At 38.0% G+C, this 22,763-nt stretch overlaps 1 protein-coding gene across 1 annotated transcript in view; it reads right to left on the bottom strand.

The window, feature by feature from the left end:
- The window catches only part of LOC104620533 (vacuolar protein sorting-associated protein 13B-like), a gene marked incomplete at its 3' end in the record, with an annotated part of 109,198 nt that extends 87,037 nt beyond the window's left edge, over positions 1 to 22,161 (bottom strand). The window contains exons 1-2 of the mRNA XM_010286784.1: positions 22,015 to 22,161; positions 14,370 to 14,513 (exon numbers count right to left, since the gene is read on the bottom strand). Of these exons, the coding sequence (XP_010285086.1) occupies positions 14,370 to 14,513; positions 22,015 to 22,161 (291 nt within the window). The remainder of the gene's footprint in view (positions 1 to 14,369; positions 14,514 to 22,014) is intronic.
- Positions 22,162 to 22,763: the final 602 nt, after the last annotated feature.

Here is a 22,763-nt window from a genome sequence, read left to right as displayed (position 1 = left end):
CACGCTTTCCAAAAGGAACAAGCTATAATTTCAGAGTACACTTTGTACTTGAAAGAATTAAGAGTATTTTGTCTTTTGGAATTTTAAGATGCTTTTACCAAAGGTTGATAAATTACAGGTTTTTTCCACTACAAAATCTGTAATCATTCTGAAATAGTAGTTTTTGCTATAACGAGGAGCTAAAATACATTCCAACAAATTTAACTATGCTTTAATCTATCAGCAAATGAGGAAAAACTACTTCCTCTCCAAGGAAATATTTTTAAATGCATTACCTCACCTCGTTCCCCGTTAAACCATACCAATCCAAACTCTTCACCCAACTACATAAAACAAAGCTGGATTGTAGGGTCCTGATTTGATGTCAGCTGGATTGGGACAAATCTGGAATTACTCCAAAGTAAATCAATTGAGGCACTCCAGACCTATGCCAGGGAAAACTGAATCAGAATCCAACCCTGGACTTGGAATTATGCCAAAGATGATATATAAAGCCTTTCACCCTATACCTTAGAACAAAGACACTGACTATTAGCATTGTATTTCCTTGCTGTAAGTACGTCAGAAAAAAAGCTAAGTAAAATCAGTAAACGTACAAGGATTACTCCTAATCTTCCTACTTTATACATCTGTATCTACACAGCAGAGCTCTTTCTCTGTACCTTTTATAAAGGAGAAATACACTGCTTACATGTTAGTACTTGCATTTACCTTAGCAAATCTATTTTTTGGAATATAAATCAGTGAGTTTGTGGTGTCTGAGTTTCAACTCATATCTACTTACCCACCTACAGAATTAAAATAAATGAATACTTTTGTTGGTTTCTACTTTCAGTAATCAAGTGTATCAAAAAACTAATATTGGAGTTTTTTTCCTATAAACTTGAAAAAAACAAAAGGTCTGCTCCAAAATTCACCAAATTAACCACAGCAAAAATGAAACCAAACAACTTTTTCTAGCTAGTGCATCACCGTGAACAGTAAAGCCTGTTAACAAGACAACCTTGTTCTGAAAGCAGCTGGTACAGGTTTGAACCCTGAGCTATGTCACAGCAAATGCAGCTTGGCCTTAAATTTTAAAGTCAGTTTCATCAGTGACATACAAGCCAGCTTCAGCCCTCCAAACGCCTCAGTCAACACCATAAGGAAGGAAAGGGACTGTGGCAGGGAGGATCAGGTCTGCTGGCCTGCTAACATGGACTGATTCAGTTAGTTACCTGCCCTGGAATATCCTGCAGCACAGTTCCTCAAATAGATGAACTTTTGTATCGTTGTGCTGGTTTTGGCTGGGATAGAGTTTATTTTCTTCATAGTAGCTAGTGTGCAGCTATGTTTTAGATTCATACTGAAAGCAGGGTTGATAATACAGGGATGGTTTTGGTACTGCTGCGCAGTGCTTACACAGAGTCAAGGCCTTTTCTGCCTCTGACCCCACCAGCAAGTAGGCTGGGGGTACACAAGAAGTTGGGAGGAGACACAGCTGGGACAGTTGACCCCAACTGACGAAAGGGACATCCCATACCATATGACATCATGCTCGGCCTATAAAGCTGGGGAAAGGAGGAGGAAAGGGGAAATATTAAGAGTGATGCCACTTGTCTTCCCAAGTAACTGTTTCATGTGATGGAGTCCTGCTTTCCTGGAGATGGCTGAACACCTGCCTGCCAATGGGAAGGGGTGAATTAATTCCTTATTTTACTTTCCTTGCATGCATGGCTTTTGCTTTACCAATTAAACTGTCTTTATCTCAACCCACAAGTTCTCACTTTTACCCTTCTGATTCTCTCCCCCGTCCCACTGGGGGGAAGTGAGCGAGCAGCTGCGTGGTGCTTAGTTGCCGGCTGGGGTTAAATCATGCCAATCATCCTCTTAGCTGTCTCCATAGATAGTCTCCCAATACCTAAGATTACAGACACAGCATTTGTATTACCGTTTTTAACTGTTGGCACTCAGGATGCTTACATGTTTCCAAAATCGTTATGTATCAATGCAAAGGTTCTGTGCTATTTTCCCTGCTAATTTTGATGTGATATACTTGTGCATATCTGTATGTGACAGACAGTATCACAGAAAGATTAATAAGCCCAGAAGCATGTGTAACTGTATTCAAAACAGTCACTCTGAAGCAACTTTTAAGTTGTGCAATTACTAGTTTTTTTATGTCTATTCAAAACGCCACAGTTTGTTAAACTCCATTGTACCTCCATGACCTGCCAAAGCAACTGTGTTATTTTGGAGATTAAAAGTTTTTGGAGTGCAAGATACTAAAAGCATGAGATACAGAGCCAAAAATTTAACTTCAAGAGGATCTATGTCAGGAGTGAACTTCCAGAAGACCCGAACAACCAGCAGTTCTGTCACCTTTTACAGGTACCAGTACATTTGATGAAGTTTTCTCCAACACAGGCACTAAAGTTCATTTTAGAAAGCCTGTGTACATTCACACACACCCTTTGTGTTCATACATGTCCTAGAGACAATAAATAGCTTAAATTTAACACAGGTGATCTCATCTGAAATATATAAGCATATGCAAATCACTAGCATTAGTGGGAGGTATTAACAGTTTTTTTTTTCTTTACTAACCTCAAGTTAGTAAAGCTAACTTCATCAAGCTGCACTAAAAGCAGTTCTAGTGTATTCATATTCAAATCCACCACAACTCTGAAACCCACAACATGCTCCAAAGGTCTAAAACGCAAGTTACAATGGTCATCATTGCGTTAGCTCTAATATTTTACTTATTATGCCATCCATTTCCTTACTAACATGTTGGTTTGCTACATGTAATCCCTTCAATTCCCAGAAAGCACAGCCCATTAAAGCAAGTACTGCATACTACCTATCCTAGCTGGTACAGAACAAAACTATTATTTACATTTCAACAATACACCTTCTAACTGGTGCTTTGCCAAGAGTTCAACCTGACATTCGTTTTCCAAGTTCATTTTGCAGCCTAGAAAGCCCTTACATATCTTCCTCCCCTCCTCTCTCCACACAGCAAATTCAGCTGATTTGATCTATAAATATAAAAAACCATAACCTACACAATCTTAATGTAACCCTTCTAGAATATAGCTGTACTGTAGTGTAAATACTCAGTCCGGGGTCTGCAGTTTTCTAGTGATTACAGAACATGTGAAGATGGTCCTTGAAAGAACTCCAGAAGAAAAAATTGTTTTGGTTTCTTTCAGGAAAGGAAGAGGAAAAAAACATATACTTTGACTACCATTCAGCTGGGCATACGTGACAGTGCTTGTCCACCAGACAGTCAGAAAACAGCTCTTCACTGCTATCACTGCCTTACTAAAATGTGGAATAACAGTGAAATTATGACTTTGTAAAGCAACTGTTTACCTATGTTATATGCTATCTATATTTCCTGTCCCATTGTTCCTCCTTATCATCAAGCAATATTGAAATGAAAAAATTGGATGGGAAGCTATCTTTAATATGCATAGATTCACACACACAAACATATGTATAAAGAACCAGCTTTCTACACCAGTGCAGCCCAACAGGTAAGTAGGTCTGCTGTGTCTCACTTGTTAGGTAACATCACGATCCCCCAAGCAAGGGGAATCTAAAGCAACGAAGTAGGAAATATGGAACTACAGTTTTAAATGAGTTAAAGAAGGAACATCAGCTTCCTCCAAGACAAAAATTCTTCCCCCAAGACAAAAATTCTTCCCTCCAACATGGGCAACACTACCAAACTGTCAACTTTTTAACTACTTCACAGGCAAAGTGGTAATAACAATAAAAATGGGATATGTATGGATTTTAAGCATCAAAGAAATGTGTAAGAGGCAGCTCAGTAAAGTGAAATTGCATTGCAGGACAGAACTCAGAGATGAGTGCAGAAACATGATTACCCATGCAGAAAAGAGAAGCACCTGCTTTTGGTTAAAATAAATAATACAGATTTTGTTAACACTGGCATTTGGCATAGGTTTATAAGTTTTCATGTGCATGACTAAAGAGAAATGTGCATATTTTGGGGTCAAGCGGTTTTACTGGCTGTTGGAGTACATAATTTGATTTTGATTTCTTTTTTTTTTTTTTTTAACTAGAACATAACTTGCCAGTGGCAAGATAGTCAAATACTAAAATCAATTTTAGAGCATGTTATGGAAGCAAAAATAAAAGAGGAATGAAGGAGAAACACAGAGACAAATGGGCTAAAAGGACTGTTACTTGTGCCCTATTTGATAAAAATAAAATATTCTCAACAATATGTGAATTTCCACAACTCAGAAATGGTGAAAAGCTTCAGCCAGGACCTAATCCCAGCACGGTTAACAGCTTCTACACCAACAAATCTCTACTCTTAATACATTCTAGTTCCAAGGAAAGTCTCACAGATTGATATCTAGTTCTTGTTTTCATAAATGGTAGCCCATGTGCAACAAGCTCATAACACTTGAATTTTCAGCAAATGAAAATAATTATTTTTCCCGATCAACAGTGATAGTATGGAGAAATGCTATATGAACATTTGTTGATTTAATGCTAAGTTTTTAGATTCTGAATTCTCAGCATGTTATTTCTCAACGAACTGAGTTTTGAAAATGCACCCAGTCTCCTTCAATCTGTTGAACTGAAATTGCAAAGTGCATTGACATGGCATTACAATAGACAGACACCAAATCTTGCATACTCTCTAGTTCCATAAAATTACTCTTGGAGGAAAAAAAAGCATTGGCTGTCATTTGGAAAGCTCAGACCAGTAGGTGAGCAGATAACCGCTCAATATATCATCCAGTAGGGTGAGACTGATCAGTCAAGGATGCATTTAGACAACACAACTAAGCAGCGCTAAGCCCTTCCTACATGTGGTGTCTTCTCTGTATGCCATCTTTGGCCCTCACGTGATTACCCAGCAAGCTAATTCAACACCCTAACCCAAAACAAAGAAATCAAGCAACCTCATCACCTTCTGGGGGCTGGTTCTGTTTTCTGCAAGATTAGCAAATTGTCCAATTCACCTCACATTAAGACAAATGCCAGCACAGGGGAAGAAGTAGGCTAAAGCTTGAAGCAAGATGGAAGGCACTGAGTGAGCTCCACCAGCCAAGTACACTGAAGGAAAGATGACAAGAATCAAATACTCACAAGCCTGAGAAAATCTCTGTGCAGCTTATTTCATTACTTTTTCTCAAAACAGTATTTTACAGAACTTGAGAACACTGACAGAGGAAGGGACCTAGCATGGAAGGGTGAAAGAGGTTACAGAAAGAAGAGGCATCAACTTCTATAGCCAAATACTGAAGCACAATTATAGCTAAACTGGAGCTCTCAGAAACAAAGCAGCTAATTAGGAAGTGAGTGCCCACAGTTTCAATGTTTAAAAAACCGCACTTAGAAATAACAAAAAATAACCAGGGTTAGAAAAAAAATAAGGGAATAAACTAATATGAAGAGGGAAAGTGAGAAAGATTAATTTAAAAGTGTCTGCCCAAAAGCCAAAGGCTTTAAAAAAGTACAAATCAGAAACACATGTCGCATAAAGCACTCATTTCTGCTGAAATAGGAGTTGATCCAGAAAACAGCGAACCCCATATACACATGTATTTTAGAACAAACCCATGAAATAACTGTGTTCTAGTAATCTGCTCTGAAGAAAGAAAAAATAATAATTTTAAAAGCTTAGGAGAACACAATAATATATTAAACTACTAAGGCTGAAATATTATGACATATTCAAGAAATTAAGCATTATGCAGGATCAGAAGATTCATACATGCAGAAAACTACTCCAACATGTCCAAAATTAGGATTACATCTTTCCAAAAAGCAGCATCCTGACAGGGTTCCACCAAAAGAAATGAGAGATTTCCTAGCTAGTCAGGTGTTGAAGGCAAACAAATTAAATTCTGCATGGAAGTATGCTACTCTCCTCTGATCAAACAATGTATTTAGAATTACCTGTAAAGCTATGAAAGCTTAAAAGGACCACTACCCCAAAAAACAACACCTCCCCCTTCACATCCACCAAATGGCTTTAATCTCTTCTCACCTAACATTTTTCCACGTGGCTGCCCCAGCCTTCCTCCATGTACTGCTCCTACCCGCATTATCCTTTCCTCTCACTACTTGAGAGAGATGGATCTCCAACTGATGTTCTGCTTAAGACCAACTAACTTAAAAAGGCATGCTCCAAACATATTCCTTGTGCTAAGCTAAAAGTCTCTGCAGCTGCAGGGTTTAACAGCCTACAGAAAGGTCATACATTAAATTAGGTACAGAGCTAGAGCCACACAAGCGTTTGAAAAAAGTTCACCCTCCAAACCTGGGACATTGATTTGGGAGTTAAAATGAAGTTCATATGCACTTACATGTATAAAGAATTAAAACATTAATGTATATAACCCATGTTTATACATAAGTAAATATGTTTCTGTGCTTCTTCAATTTAAAGGACAATTAAGGGGCGGGGGAAGAGAGCAACGAGTTATCTAAAACTTAGAAAGTGTTATTTCCCCTTTGGCAAAGCCATGCTTCCCAACACACAACAGACATCTTAACAAGGCAATGAGTTACTCTAAGCCAATATAGCCAAACAGTAATAAAAACCAAGTAATCTGTAATTCTAAATACTTGAAGTTTAGAAAAGCACAAAAGCAATTTCAAATACATCACAAGAAGCCTGGTCTATATGCCTAAAACAGAGTGGCTGAGTATACTGAAAGATGCAAAGTACCACAAATCATGACACAGGAACTAGGGAACTTGAGGTTTTGAACCTGAACAAAATCCCAACAGTCGGCAGGTATTATTACTTCTGGAAGAAAGTTGTTTTTAAACAGCAGTCCTCTACCACTATAGCAGCTCTAAAATAGTATGTCCACATCAAATTAGTTTTATAACTACCAGCAATGCATTATGAAGACTGTCTTTCAATAATTTTTTGCAAACTGAAGCAAACCATCAGTTTAGAAAGACGTAGCTTAGGGGACAGAAGGAACAAGAAAACAGGAATTTCAGAGCTAGACTTCTAAAAAGTGAAAAGAAGAAACTTCTTGCTCTCTATGGGTATTGAATTAGGTTCTCACAGTACACAGGAGCACAAAATAAATTAGCAGCAACACTATACAGTGTCTACGCTTGATAATGAGACCATACCTTGAGATTTGTCAGTGTGAAGAACATAAGGACTTCACTTGTTCATGCCCAAGAAAGAAAATTCATTACGACAATCTGAAGTGCAGCTGCAGTGCTTAGCTGTACCAGTGTCCATTACCTTCCTTGCTAATCACTGCATCCTCATATGCCTAAAATTATTCCATTTCCCTCTGAAGTCTTCTTGACAAATAATCTCACACCAGAATGTTCTGCTGTTTATATAGAGTTCAAGACACTTCCGAAAGTAGGATATGAATATTAATTTGCTGTCTCCTGTCCATGCCAAATACATAGATATCAAGCAATGGTATTTGCCTGTAATACAGGACCTACTTGAATACCACAAACAGTTTTCCTTTTTCCTCTAGTCTGAGAGAGATTACATTCCAAGAGAGCAATTCCAGACTCTGCTCATTTGTATAATGGTTTAAGTAGCAAACATTCTGCAGAGGGATAAAAATCTACTATTCTGGAAGCTTAGATTCTGCTTTCTTACCATGTGAACTTTTTCCTGAACCCTTGGATAAACACCAAGAAGAGAAAATAAAAAAGTGGTGCTTGCACCATGTCAATAATTAGATGTTTTCAGAGATGACTACTGTCACAGACATGCTAACCATGAAAAGCAAAATAGGCATTAAAAGTGGGTTAGACATAGACTTCCTGAACCTGGACAGCTGGAAAAACTTCTGAAAAAACATCAGCTGGTCTACGGGGATTCACCATGCTCCTAATCTAAGGCCTTACCATGGCTGGTGATCACAGAGTAATGATTCTATTAACAACTCGCACAAGACAACTTTTCTCATTAATTTCAGTTAGCAGCTGGAGAACATTACCATGCTCCTACAGTACATTTTCCGTTTAGTTTCATCCAAAAGGGATCCAGCTCCTTAGTTCTGAGACCATCCCACGATGGAGGTCAAAGCACAGTAAGTCTAGACAACCAGGAGATTTCTTCAGAAGCACAAACTTCATCTGAACTACACCATAAACAGTTACACAGAGAATGTCTTGTTCAGAACACAACAGACAAGCTGAGAAAAGGCAACATTCATTTACTAGATACCATTGCTGAAGCTGCTACAGGCACAGAAGGGAAAACTGTACACACAGCTCCTGGCAGCTTCCTTACCTTGCAACACCTACACCAGCACAGAGCCATACCCTTGCCTTGCATTCTCTTCATGACACTTACAATTTACAAATTGCATCCATTTGAACACAAAAAAACTACTGAAATCATTGGTGTTATACAATGTCAATACATTTTGTAATAATGACTAGGCTGATTTTGACAATATTCATCTTGAAATGATCTGCATTTAAAATCTGAGCTCCTTAGGTAAGAATACAGCCTCAAGTACCTTTTTGACTGCTTTTCTGTTCCCAAGTCTGCTACCAACAGTAAACATGCCTGACAGTGTACTTTGCTTCTCTTTTGAAATATGTATAATGTTGACATTTGCAGGACTAAATATTTCAAGGAATGAAACTATCAAGTTTTAAATCTTTCTAATAAGCATTTATTTTTCAGCCAGTTGGAGAGAATGCTTAGAAAACAAGCTGGCAGAAAAAAAGGAAAACATATCTTATGTACATCTTTCATGCGCATGTGTACTGTCACAATAAAAAGAACTGGGAAAATGTTACAACCACCAGAAAGTTCGGCTGCAGTAGGCACTCATACCTTCACTGTCTTGCTCAGTCATCCGCTGTTTGTTTGCTCAAAACTGTGTCCTCCTAGTCAGAACCTTCTCACATAAACAGTCACATGCATTCTCAAGATACTGGGACAGTTTATCATGCCTTGTCCCTATGGGTGTTCTCAGAAGCTCGGTACGGCACTGCCAGTGAAGACGTCACCCAGTATCGCGCAGAACAGAAAGCAAGAGTGCTTACTACCCGAAGTCTTGTCCTTTAGCAGAAACACCTAAAAGCAAGTCTCACTCACCCAGGCTAAGCACTAGGATTAGGTCAGCATCTATCTTTGCCTATAGGCAGCACATCAACATTAGAAGCTCTCCTAGGGAGAGGAGCAGAGGCATAAGCAGAGGAGGAATCCAGTGGGACCAACCATATCTTTCATGGTAATCTGTTTCAGATATTTGAAATCACCCTTACTTACCTGTGAAAAGGACTTCAAAAAGAAACATGCTGACAAATTCAAATGAAAACTGTACAAAATTACTAACATGGTAACCAGCTTCGGTAAGCAAGCCAGCTATTCAGGTTGAGGCAACCCAATGGCAGTGGAATGGCTTCCACATCTAGGTTAAGACATGTGTCCACAGACATCTTTGAACAAATTCACAGCAAAAGCAATTTCTTTTGCAAGCAGAATTACTGCAATCTAAAATGTCAGATATCTTGCTTTTAAAGTCTTTTCACATGAAAGTGCTTAGTAGAAAAAAATAGGTAAGTCACATGGTCACTCTTACTTGCCCAGCTAGAACATATTAATATTAATCCAGCTATAAGCAAAGCTGTTCAGTATGTCCTCTTCTTCCACTCGTTTGAAAACACTGGAAATACGAAGACAGCAAGTGTCTGAACCAAATGCTGCAAGGCCTTTTCTAGCAGCTGTTGCAGCCTGCCTTTACTCCACTGCTCCCTCTATTGAAAAAGTAAGTTTACCAAATGTTTTTGCAAGAGATTAGTGGGACAGAGTACTTCTGTCTCAGAAAGAGAACACCCTTGAAAGAGAATCTCCTACCTAAAACATTTCACATCAGACAATTCATAGAAAACGTAAGAACTCCCGACTGGCGTTCTTGACAGAAAAATGACGTAAGACTCAACAAAAAGCTCTGCCAAACCTTCCCGAACCTTTGAAAAAGATTAAACTCTACTTAGTAAGGTCCAATTTACACAAAGGAATTTGGTTTAATTAAAAGTAATATGGAAAACTGTTCTTGGTTACTTACATATACTTATTTTGTATGCACACGTACACAGACAAAATCCCGTTTGTTAGATTAAGCTATTAAAACACAAATAAAAGCAACATGAACTGGATGCTAAATGACAAATTTCATATTCATCATTAACCTGAGATTATGATTCAACACTAGCTGATGACATAGTTGGGCAGGTCTACATATAATCTTCACCTTAAACTTTGCAAACAAGTGTTAAAACTCAGTATCAGATTTACTGAACTAAAGATACCACTAAGAAAATTAGTAAGTACCAAATGAAAATATTTCAAAAATAAAGAGCTTGAGCTTCTACACAAGCAAACGAAAAGCAGAAAGGTAGGCCACTAAAGACTGTTTGTCCTCTGACTTCAAGTCTTATCATATTTTTGCTGTCACTGAAGAGCATACGTACACGCTCAAATAGATAAAACATCACTGCATGTCCATACAGACACATCCAATTGAACTACTACAAGCCAGGTGTGAAGGAGAAAAACAGCAAAGCACTGCTTCAGACCTAGCTTACCACCTAAGTAAACACTTTATAAAACTGTATCCTCAAACATAAGCTTTCTACCTTCACTCTCATAACCTTTCTGCACACCCTATCTACCACCTCGATCATTTCCCAGTCAAGATCAATTTCTGCTTTCAGCATTCTTTGATGACAGTCTCTACTGATCGGGAGATAAGAATGTGTCTGCTATTCCGACAGTCACGCTTGTGGGCTGTTCTTTTTCCACAAAGTTGTTATATTCCCTCAAAACCTTCTTTGTAATACCTCATAAAAGGAACAGTGTTTAATCATCTCTATGATGATCCAAAAAACTACTTGGTTTCCCTGTGCCCCTGTAAGTGCTTGTATCTAGCAGTCTTCCCTGATTACATAATTAGTTATCCTTGGGGTAGAGTTTTCATCTTCATATACATCAGGATATTCCTGATGCACTGTGTCCTGATTAAAGGCAACGACTCAAAAGTGAAGCAGTAATACAGATAATACATTTCTCCTTGAATCTCCCCATTTGTGTCAGTTCCAAGACTAAAAACCACAGAATTCAAGGTTGAACATAAAGAAGAGGAGTCTTGTGGTTAGTTACAATGTCAGGAAGGTGAAGGAAACAGACACAGGCTTGTCCTTCCCAATTTGCACAGATCGAGTTTAAAGCCTCTGTTTTGGGCACAGAGATATTGTGGCGGGAAGGGCCGGGGGAGGAAGAGAAATGAGGCAAGAATTTCAAATAGCTTAAAAAAAACACCAACCAGAGTTTGCATAGAAAAGAAAAAAGTTGAAAAAGTTAAGAAGAGCCCAACAGGACAAAAAAGGAGAAAAACTCAAGGAGGAAAAACAGTATCAACAGAGGTTTAGCAAGGGGATTTCAATTGTAGCTAAAAATCCTGAGATGTAATATATAGAGATAAGTAATGACAAGACTATAATACTGGAACTTTAACCACCCTCTAAAACAATAAATAACATTCATGAAGAACAGTCTCATGGGAGCCAACTACCATAACTTAACAAATACAAGCCAAGCAAACATTTAAGTGTTCAAGAACACATTTCAAACCTTACTTACCAACATATTTCATTAATTTGATAACATTATAAATGGTCATACCTAAAACTCAATGAAGGTTACGATCAGGAGCAAAAAAACAGGCACAGATGCATTAAGCTGACAGACATCAAAAAGCAATGCAAAATGTCTCACATGCAATTTCTACTTCCATTCCTGGCATTAACCAAATCCATAACTAAAACAGCACATACAAAGCATGTTCAATAGAACACCACTTTAATCATTGCAAAGTTCTGCTCCTCATGCACTTAAGTTTCATATTCTTATAAAGTAGACATATTTATTTAACATTCTGGTTTTAGAAGTGGTAGTATCACCTGTAGAGGAGGAAAGGAAGAAAAGCACAGAAAAGAAGGGAAAAGCAATGACCTTCAAAATGCTCAAACTTCAAAATTCCCTAAAAAATAGCACTAATTATGCACTGTGGATTTTGTATAACACTGGGTGAACTTACCACTTACAGAACATTTCTGCTTAGAAAAGGAGAATATTAGTATAAAATTAGCAATTCAGCCATTACTGTCTACGCAACCAAACTAACACTGAAGTTCTGAACTAACAATGGCACAGCATCAGTAAGAATAAAGGACAGATGTATAAAAGCATTTCCAAGGGACTGACACTCTTCAAAAACATACAAAGGGAGAAAGTGTTTCTGCTCACAAAATTCTGTAAGGTCTACTGGACGATACCTTCAAACAATGTCATGTATTTTAATCCCCACACATCTTCAAAATAAACAGTCTTTTAAATACCCTCTTTCCAAAGAATACACATCACACTAAGTTGAGGTCAGAAACTCTATTTTTTGCTCAGGTGAAGTTATGCATGTGCTCATTAAAGGTTTCACCTGAGCAATGAAAGGAAGGATCAAGCCAATAACTGTTTGAGAACTAAACTAAACCTTCTTGCTAATTATGCTCTTTGCTGATATGGAGCTCTCAGCAGAGCAGATCCAGTTGGAGATAAATTCACTGAAGTTCATTTTACTACCATTTTCCACAGAAATATTCTGTTTTGATCAGATTTTTCATTCACTGATTACAAAAAGATTTTTATGACAATTGGTTTTAGCCAATTACACTGGAAGTTAGAACACAAGAATTTGTCAAAACATTTTTTATAAAACACTTTCAATAGTAACTTAAGGAATAAAACCAAGCTGTCAACTTTTTAAACCATATCCTCAGAAAACAGCATAGAAGTGTTTTCATTTACATTCTTGTTAGTCAAAGGTAATCCTTCTATGGCACAGACCCAAATTTTACCCTCCTGAGTGCACATACCATTGAATAATTTGTTCAAATGTCAGTTGCAATTTTCAAAAATCCTTTCTTGCCTCTGAATCTTAAACATCTGTAACAAATACTTGTTTTGAGAGTGCTTTACATTCGTGACACCTGACCTTTTGCTGTATGCACCACAAAATTTAAGTTTCAAATACCATGCAAACAGGAAATATGATCATTCCAGCAGTAGCCATCTGCATGGTCCAATATCAAATATTGGTTCTGGGTTGCACAAAGTCATGGGCTACAAATCTTTTTCTGCAACTTCTATAATTAGTTGCAATTTGCTGCTTCTAAAACACATTTCTCATGGAACATCTGGCCACAAAAATCTTACCTTAACATTGGAAAAGTACTTGGCATTTGGCTGTTGGTGTGCGTACACGTGTGTATATGCACATGCATGCATGCATGTAGATCAAGTGTAACTACAGAATGCAAACATATGCTTTGTGGGTGGCATACCTAGCACTAGATATTTCTATTTCAGCAACAAAAGCCTTTTAGCTCTGGAAATGTAAAAGAAATATCAAACATGACGGAAAAGTGTTTTCCAAACTTCTTGCTGGCTTATATCTAGTTATTGATGTGAAATGTTAACAGCTCATCAAGCACCCTACCAAACACTTCAGAGCTCTGCACAAAATGGAATTTTCTTTTCCATGATCCTTAATATAACTGGAGGACTCTATGTTGAAATTGAAACATGAACAAGGCTTTAAAAAAAACCCCATACACCCCCACAAAAGCTCTCTAGAGTTCAAGCACCACATTGACTAAAAAAAGACAAGTTCAACATTAACATACCCAAGTATTTTTAACTAAGTTAGACACATAACAAAATTGAGCCACTGCATATTTCAGCTTCACTGTGTCAGAAGGAAATCTTTACACTGTTTCACAGGATCAGGAATGGACAAATCATTGCAAGCAACTACACAAAAAGTCCTCTGAGATCCTTACAGGTAAGGAGTCTTGCAAGTACACTCAAGCAAGTACTGTAACTTGTAAAGGGCAATGAGAATTACACTCCAGAATTTTAAAGCACTCCTTTAACAACAACACCACATCTTTTAAAAAATGCCCAATGATCAGTGGTGCCACACACAGCTGTCTCAAGCAACCAGCACTGCTTCTTGGGAGGCAGAAGCTGGAAGCGTGAAGGATACTATATTGCTCTTGAAATCCATTTCTTGACTAGTCTTAAGAAAACTCTGGCAGAGCACTTTTAATTCTTTATTAGCTCTAGCTGTGTTCTTGCAGATATGAAAACAAGCATAAAAGGAAGATACCAATCATGATGAGAATAACAATACTAGCCTCTCGGAAAATAACAGGGACCATAACTTCATGTGCCTGATTCTTTAAAGCTGTCTGAAGAAAGTGACCTATAGAAGCTATTACTCTCATCAACACCTCAATGTCAGAAAAGCATTCATCACACTTCTTACCTGAGCTCCATCCTTTAACTTCAAGATGCATTCCATTGTATTGATAGTGATGACAACTGGTTCTGATCCCAATTTTGTCCATGGCACATGAATCCGAAGTTCATGAATATGTCCACTTAAAAAAGTAAACGGTAGTTTCAGTTCCTAACAACAGAAAGTGGTGAATTAGCTACTGAAAAATATCAAAATTCAAGACACATTTGTAACTTTAAATAGTACCGTTCTAGCACAAAACAGAAGTCAAAATTTATTCTCCTTCTCCAAATGAGCAGTGTGCCATGGGATTGGCAACCGTCTTTATAACTGCTTGCACACTTACATTACAATTAGTCTGTACAAAAGAGACATTGGGATTACCATGTCCTTGATAATGAAAGACAGTTTAAAACCATCTCTTGTATGAAGCTACTGCAAAATGTGTCACTATTCAAAAGACAAGTAGAAATGAACCAGGTGAAAGTAAATGCTTAAACTGATATGCAACCTGCATTATTCTGAAGAATACCAATTTGGAATTAAACCAATATTGACAAAGCCGTAGCAAGGCAATTTCTTCCAAAATATTTTAATACTTTGAGTTGTGAGAACTCAGTGTCTTCAGATTGGCCCATTGTTGCCCCATTCACACCAAACTGCTCAGTGAATACAAAGTTACTAAATTCTTCATTAGCAAAACCAGACGACTCCTTACCAAGGCCTAACGTGGATGTCACAATGCTTTAAAAACTGGTGCAAGTCAGTCCAGAACTCCTAAGAAATACCTGTCATTCGACCCAGTCAATGCATAGGTCACACCTCTCCAGGACAGCCTCAGCGAGTCAGCTGCTGCATGCACCAAGTCAGCAGCAAACAAGATGGTGCTAAGGTTTAGGTAAGTTCTTTGGATACAAACTGTTGAAACTTCCCCAGTAGCTTCAAGGGTTCTCCTGGGAAACATGAGCTTAATGTTTATCAGAATAGTCAGGCTAGAGGGCCCCAGGACAAAATAGTGAAAATACATACTTAGGGCAAAATAAAGAAACAATATTTGATATTATGTCAGCATTTTAAGTCAGTGTTCTCAACACTAAGTATTCTAATGATGAAGCTTCAATGATGATACATTTTACCTTTCTGACTCCTACCCAAAAACCTATATTTTTGGGTATAATAAAGTTTTAATGGGGAGAAAACAACAGATATCTTGACTTGGAGTTGCTTACAGCCTGGTGTTTGCATCTTCATCTTACATGCTGGAAACTACAGATGTGAATCTTGTCAGGTTGAGAAAGAAGTTGCTGGGCAATAATTTGGGCCATTAGAATAGAATATTATCAGTTGGAAGGACCCTACAACGATCATCTAGTCCAACTGCCTGAGCACTTCAGGACGACCCAAAAGTTAAAGCATGCCCAAATGCCTCTTAAACACTGACAGGCTTGGGGCATCAACCACTTCTCTAGGTAAGACTGTTCCAGCGTTTGGCCACCCTCTTAGTAAAGAGATGCTTCCTAATGTCCACTCTAAACCTCCCCTGGCCCAGCTTTGAACCATTCCCACATGTCCTATCCCTGGAGGATACCAGGAAGAAGAAATCAGCACCTCCCCTTCCACATCCCCTCCTCAGGAAGTTGTGGAGAGCAATGAGGTCTCCCCTCAGCCTCCGTTTCTCCAAACTAGGCAAACCTGAGTCCTTAGCTGCTCCTCATAGGACATTCCTTCCAGCCCTTTCACCAGCTTTGTTGGCCTCCTCTAGACACATTCGAGGACCTTCATATCCTTCTCAAATTGTGGAGTCCAGAACTGCACACAGTGCTCAAGATGAGGCCACAACAACATTGAATACTGCAGCATAATCACCTCTTTTGACTGGCTAGTTGTACTGGGTTTGATGCACCCCAGCAGGCAGTTTGCCCTCTTGGCTGCCAAGGGCATGCTGCTGACTCATGCTGAGCCTGCTGTCGATGAGCACCCCAGGTTCTTAACTGTTGTGTTTCTTAGTAAACTCAGGGACAAAAACCTTTGTTCAGAACTTCAGAATTTCCCTAGCAAAACTGGGCAACATGGGGCTTAAGCACCTTTGCACCTTGGCTCAGTTCAGGTACTTAACATGCTTCAACTCAGTACTCCTCAGAATGAGTAGAAGTTAAATAGAGAAGGTCTACAAAATTCTGAGGTCAAGCAGGCAAGCTGCTAGGGAATTTCAGATAGACATCTAGAAGTGGATCCAGAAAGCCTGTTTTCCTGCACTACCTGACCCTAGACCTACCCCTGCTGTATAGAAGTTCTACATGAATAAAATTTGAGGACGTGTGGATTTTGCACTTAGTACTCGCCATATATTATATAAAGTCTACCTATAGAATATTTCTGTGAAGGTAGTTAATGTGATCATTTGCCTAACATCTTGAAACTGTAATCAAATCTTAGTGACCTGTTTTGAAAGCCTACTAAAAATTTTTATTTTTTCTAAGTAGTTACCATGGTGTAAGTTCAGAGTTGAAATAACTGCTATTGCAACTGTGCCAGGTTAGCATCCTGAGATAGCCTCTTGTCACCCAAAAGAGAAGTCAACTATTCTTACAGAGGAATACCTGGCACCATCACAGCGACAACAGCTGCTAAAAGGAGCAATTTTAAGGAACACACTTCATCTGCAGCTGATGTCTCCTCAGCCTTTCTACTGGTACTATGAAAAAGTTCATCTTGCTTCCAAGAGCTAAAATTAGACGAAGTATATTCACTGTTGACAAAAATCTTCACAGAAGACAACTACACAAAATTATAGCTCTTTTTTTTTTTGCAAAGTACAGCTTTCAGTTTATAAATTAGTTTTTGGCGTTTAATGAGCTTTCATTAATGAAGTTTGGAAAAAAAAAACCCCCACACAAAACAACACACCCGCCTCATGGCGGGGAAACTCTTGACTCCTACCTCAGCCATGCTTACACAAAGTCACATCTAGTTTCAAGTTCCCATTCCAAAAGATGACAGTTACAGACTTTCTCATAAAAAGTTTGAGGAAAATTGTTAATGTGTTTTTATAAAGTGTTTTTTCTTCATCTCATTCACTAATATACTGAAGGATTTTAGCTAAAAGTCTCTCCCCTAGAAATTCAGCCTTAAGCTTACAATCAACACAAATAAAATTTTAATCCGGACAGCTTCAGTTAAGCCACTGAAAAGCAAGTACTGGGCAGTTTAGCTACAGATGTTGCTACACCGATCATACAATAAGTGAAAAAGTAACTTATATCCCACAGCTTTTGGCAAGGATGGGGGGAACAGAAATAAATTATAAAAAAATATGCCATCTAAAAATACATTAAGAGACAATGCTTTCATTACTCAAGACAGCAAACTATCACTATGAAGAGTAATAGAACTAAATTCCCTTTCCAGACTCACAGATATGTAGTCTTTATGTCACTCATCAATACTGCAATATCCATTTAAATCCTGACTGGTGTTCACAAGTTTAAGTTCTGAGTTTACTTCAAAAGGCATTCTAGAATAGATCTTTTTCCACTATTTGCTGGATGGATTTACCACGTTCTCATTTTGTCTACTATGATATTGAAAGAAATAGAAGTAAAAATTCTTTCAAAAGGAGGCGACACAACTGAATGCACAGCATATTTAGAACACACAGTTCTTCTTTTTCAAAGGAATTTAGATACAAATGTTGGCTGACAATCCTAATTGCACAAGCAAGTTTCCTTAAAGCAATGCAGAGAAATCTTTGTTGTGCTATTCAGTAGCTATGTTGTGCTATACAAAACAAACGTATGCCAAATTTAGTAACTTGGTCATAATACAACATAACAAAGACCATTTTTATTCCTCCTCCTTTCCTGTGCAATCTTTCCCCTTACATTAAGTACTTGTGTGAAATTCTTCATATATCTTTTGCAGTTATGACTAATTAGACTTTACACTTTAGTTCTTATATTTACAAGATATAAATTATTCCAAAAAAAATATGATATGGACGAAAACAAACTCCTGGGCTTGACACATAAATAACTGACCAACATCATGCAAGACTGAAGATCAGATTATCGTAATTCCCCTTGCCCTAAAGTACAAGGCTCTCCCAAACTTTGGGGTGATCGGCAAGTACAGTTTCGTCCATGTCATTATTAACCTGTTCTTCACATTCAAGACTGTATTTCACAAGTAACCCAGTGGCACATAACACTGTCACTTACAGTAAGAATATTTTAATGCCCTTATTCCCTTAATATTCTTTTAAGTACATCAACATTTTTCATAATTCTTTCAGATACGAAAAGATCACACTACAGTAAAACTCAGTAATCTTTAGATCAAGTTCTCCTTTATCTTCCAAACAAAAACCGCTTCATCCTTCCCTTCTGAGTTCGTAAAACAGCTCACATAATAAGCTACAACATTACTGAAATATACACAAGCAGTAAAAAGAGCTCAGCATGTATCTTATCTCTTTGGTACCACTGTGTAATAGAAATACTACACACAAGCTAGTTACCAAGTTCATAGGTAGTTTTGTTACCTTTGGTACCATAGTGACGTGCTTAAAAGGCTATTCCATAAAATAATATTTAAATATCAATTTTAAAGTTTAATTACAAAATACTTTAAGTAGTTTTTGTAGAAGTGCCAGTTACCATGTCTAGATGGAAATTTTCTTGGAATGCTTAGTCTTCTAGTAATTGTGTCTAGTAATCCTATCCAGGATAGGAAAAAACTAAGATCAAAATTTTATTATATTTAATCTTCAACTAAAGATAATTGCTACAAAAATATCTGGCTATTCAAAGAATGACATAATTATTGGCAAAAGCTACACTGTACCTAGAAGGTTGAACTTGAGTACAAACTAGTACTCAGCTTTCACTGCAGAACTGGTACTGTCAAAAAAAAAATAGGAGCACAGCAGGGTAAGGACAGACCCTAAGAGTTACCGCAATAACATTCATCTTAGTTTAATGGGAGCCTATAAAACATACATATATATACATGAAAACATGCTATGTATTTTCAGGTACTGAAACGTTGCCTTTGGGTTTGATAAATCTTCTATGTCAACAACCATATTGCATCTGGTTTCAAAAGATATTGGTTCCAACTTGGTCCCAAAAGATCCCACTAAGATCTTCTAGAATACAGACAGCAGTTTACACTCCGTTCTCCTCTGTTATTTGGGATTCTATTTGGTGGCCCGTAAGAGCGCAACATAACATGGGAACACTAACATCAGCTGAAGTGCAAGGAATGAAGGGAGAAAGCACAGAACTGGTCCCAGATCTGTTATAAGGTGCTTTATCCAGGTAGTTTGGCACCTATGCTAATATTTACGAATAATCATGTATAGTACCTCAACAGTTGGAATTCTCAGCAAGTATTTAAGGCTCCAGGCAAAGATATCCAGGGTATGCACATTTGTATCCAAAGCCTAAAGCATGAAATTAAGGCTGCATTCATGCCAGGCAAGGAGCAGGAAACTAGGCCGAGGATAACAGCCCAGGACAGAAAGGATGTTGGAAGAGAAGAGCAGTTAAGGTGACTAACTTTGGATGTTATGAATCCATCCAGGCAGAAAACCCGAGTAAAATAATATATACAAGTAATTTTTAGAGACTTCAGCTTTTCAAGTAAGCCCCCTGCCAGCTGCAAAGGCTTGGGAATGTTGTATTACCACATACTACATACTCAAAGAATTTTGCTGAGCAGGCATAAAGCAGCATCCCTCCCATAAAAAAAAAAAAAGAGAAAGACACCCTAAATACAGTCTGTGGGTCCAGACAAGTTCCAAAGAATGGTAAAAGCCAAATTAAGATCACTACATTTCACATAACACAGAGTCAAATAATGTAGAAAAATGAATCTGAGCTAAATTTTGCATTCATTGCATATTCACATCCCCATTCAAGCTGATAAGACACGAGCACAGGAATATATGGCAACATTTGCCTCTACAAGAGCCACGACATTAACACATTGCACTGGATATTTAGGTACCCAGATGATACACAGGCAGACAAAGACGAAGGCAGGGATCACCTATCAGCAAACTGCAACTGTTATGAAAGGGAACATCATAAATGACAGCAGCAAAATCCTAACAGCACCAGGTAACATATCAAGTTTGATACATCCATCCCAAGTCACCATTTGTTATTAAGAAAAATTTTCTCTCTATGCAGTATCGCACTGGAACAGTTTACCCAAAGAGGAGGTTTTCACAACCAAGAGAGGAGATTTCAAGACTCAACTGGAGAAAACCACAAGCTGATCGGACATAATGCTGGCAACAGCCCTGCTCAGAACAGGAGGTTGGACTAGACGACCTCCAGGATTCCTTTCTGACCAACCCTTCTTTGATTCCATGATATATACATTTAAAAAAGACTTTTGAATATTCACAGGAGGAACACATCCTACACAACTGAACCCTAGCATCCATATCAGCTGCATGGACGAGCTGTACTAAGAAAAAGAGGAACTAAAAGACTTAATACAGAGGCCACCAAACACCTGAAGGAAGACAAATCAGGCTCTTCACAGAGGCACAGAAAACAGGACAAGATCTCTTGAAAGATTGTCTCCTCTTACAGAACAGGATCAGAGATACTTTATTAACCATATATATTTCTTACACACTTTAAAAAGTCTTTCCTGATAGAGACCATGTGGTCTCCTCAGTCTGCTACAAAGCCTCAATCAGATTAAAACATGTGAAAATTTTCCTCAATGTCCAATATAAGTCTCCCTGAGTGCAGTTTATTCCGTTCTTTCTTGTCTCATCCATACAACTCTTGCCCTATCTTGTCCCACCTTATTTTATTCAAAACTAAAAACACACTTCCTATTTTATATTCTTCTTTCAACGGCCATACTGTTTAATCTCCCATTATTTTTTGCTGCATTTCTCTCAGCTCCTTCACTTGGACTACATCTGGACACAGGACTCTAGCTAAGACGCACTACACCATGCGCAACAGAAAACAGTTTTATCTGTCTCACACACTCAACTCCTTGAGTTGTCAACTCAGATAAGTGCAGAAGGAGATGGTCCCTCCACTAAGACTTAATCAATTCACACTGACAGCAGGCTCCAAACTCTGCATCAAGTGTTTTACTTGGTCAAACTTGACTTTTTGAGGCTAAGTTTTACAGAGCCTCTGATCTAATCCACACAAACCAGCTGATCAAATCTGTCCATCAATTACTCAAGTTTAGATACAACTGGAATGATGAAAACTGGAGTCATAAAACAATATAGAGAACACAAATCTGTGTTTCATATGCATAATTAAAAGTGATCCCACCCTACTTTGTGACATTCTGAATTAGTTACTATATGCAGTTGGTAAATATGACTGGAAAAGCAAATTAGTGTTCATACTGTAAAACAATGGTTACTGAAAGAAGAAACATGTACACAAAAAAAGCCTTTCTCTTCACACCCCATAACTTCCAGAATGTGCAAAGAATTACCATTCATTACTAAACAAATGGTGTGCAATTAATGCAAGAATAACTAAATGCAGGGAAAACAAAAGACTTGCATACAAAGAAAACCAGTGAGTACTAAACGAACACTTATCTGTGCAGGCCAATGTAAATTATTTAGTCAACTTCTTTTAAATCAAAGACACAAACTACCATAAACATAACATACCTGTTCAAGTACATCCAACTTTAATTCAAGTTTACTGAGTACAACATCTCCTCCCCAGAGTGACAACTGCAGATCTGAAGGCTTCAAGTTTTTTATGTAGCGATTCACATAACTCATCAAAATCGGAGTTACATAGGACTCCAGCATTCTGGAATATTTTTGTATCACAGGTCAGGCACTAGGGGAAAAAGACAAGACAGTGAGATATTATTTATAAATCTACCAGCCTAATTTTCAATAAAGCAGCAGTCACACAGTTTGGACGTATGAAAATTTATATTTCAAATTCAGCTTTCTAAACATGTCTACATGTAGAGATAGATATACTTACACACAAAGATGAAATATATACCAAGATGAAAGTACATCTAATTGCATTTACAAATTTCTAGCTTTTTTTTGTATATAGGACCTAATAGCTGACTTGCTCACTATCAGTAGAAAAGCCAACCCAAAAAAACAAAAAAACAAAGAAGGAAGTCAAGCAATCTACCATACTTTCATGTGACAGAAAGTCTAGACGTCAGTTTTAACTGCTAGAAGTCCATACTAAAACATTACCTGAGATACAGCTCCCCGATCTCACATCTCGAGTATCGTGCACATGGCAAAAATGGCAGCTTCGTGCCACCCTTAACTCTAAGCAAACCAACAGCCTTCAAAACCCAAGTTGAAGTTACGTTAACTTCAACTTGCCACGGCTCCTTACCCATCCTGCCACCCTGAGAAGACCCTTCCCCGCCCCCATC

Source organism: Phaethon lepturus, unplaced genomic scaffold (assembly GCF_000687285.1).
Source record: "Phaethon lepturus isolate BGI_N335 unplaced genomic scaffold, ASM68728v1 scaffold11645, whole genome shotgun sequence".
NCBI classification, from domain to species: Eukaryota; Metazoa; Chordata; class Aves; order Phaethontiformes; family Phaethontidae; genus Phaethon; species Phaethon lepturus.
The sequence above is the reverse complement of the archived record's forward strand: the minus strand, read 5'-3'. Positions and strand labels throughout refer to the sequence as shown.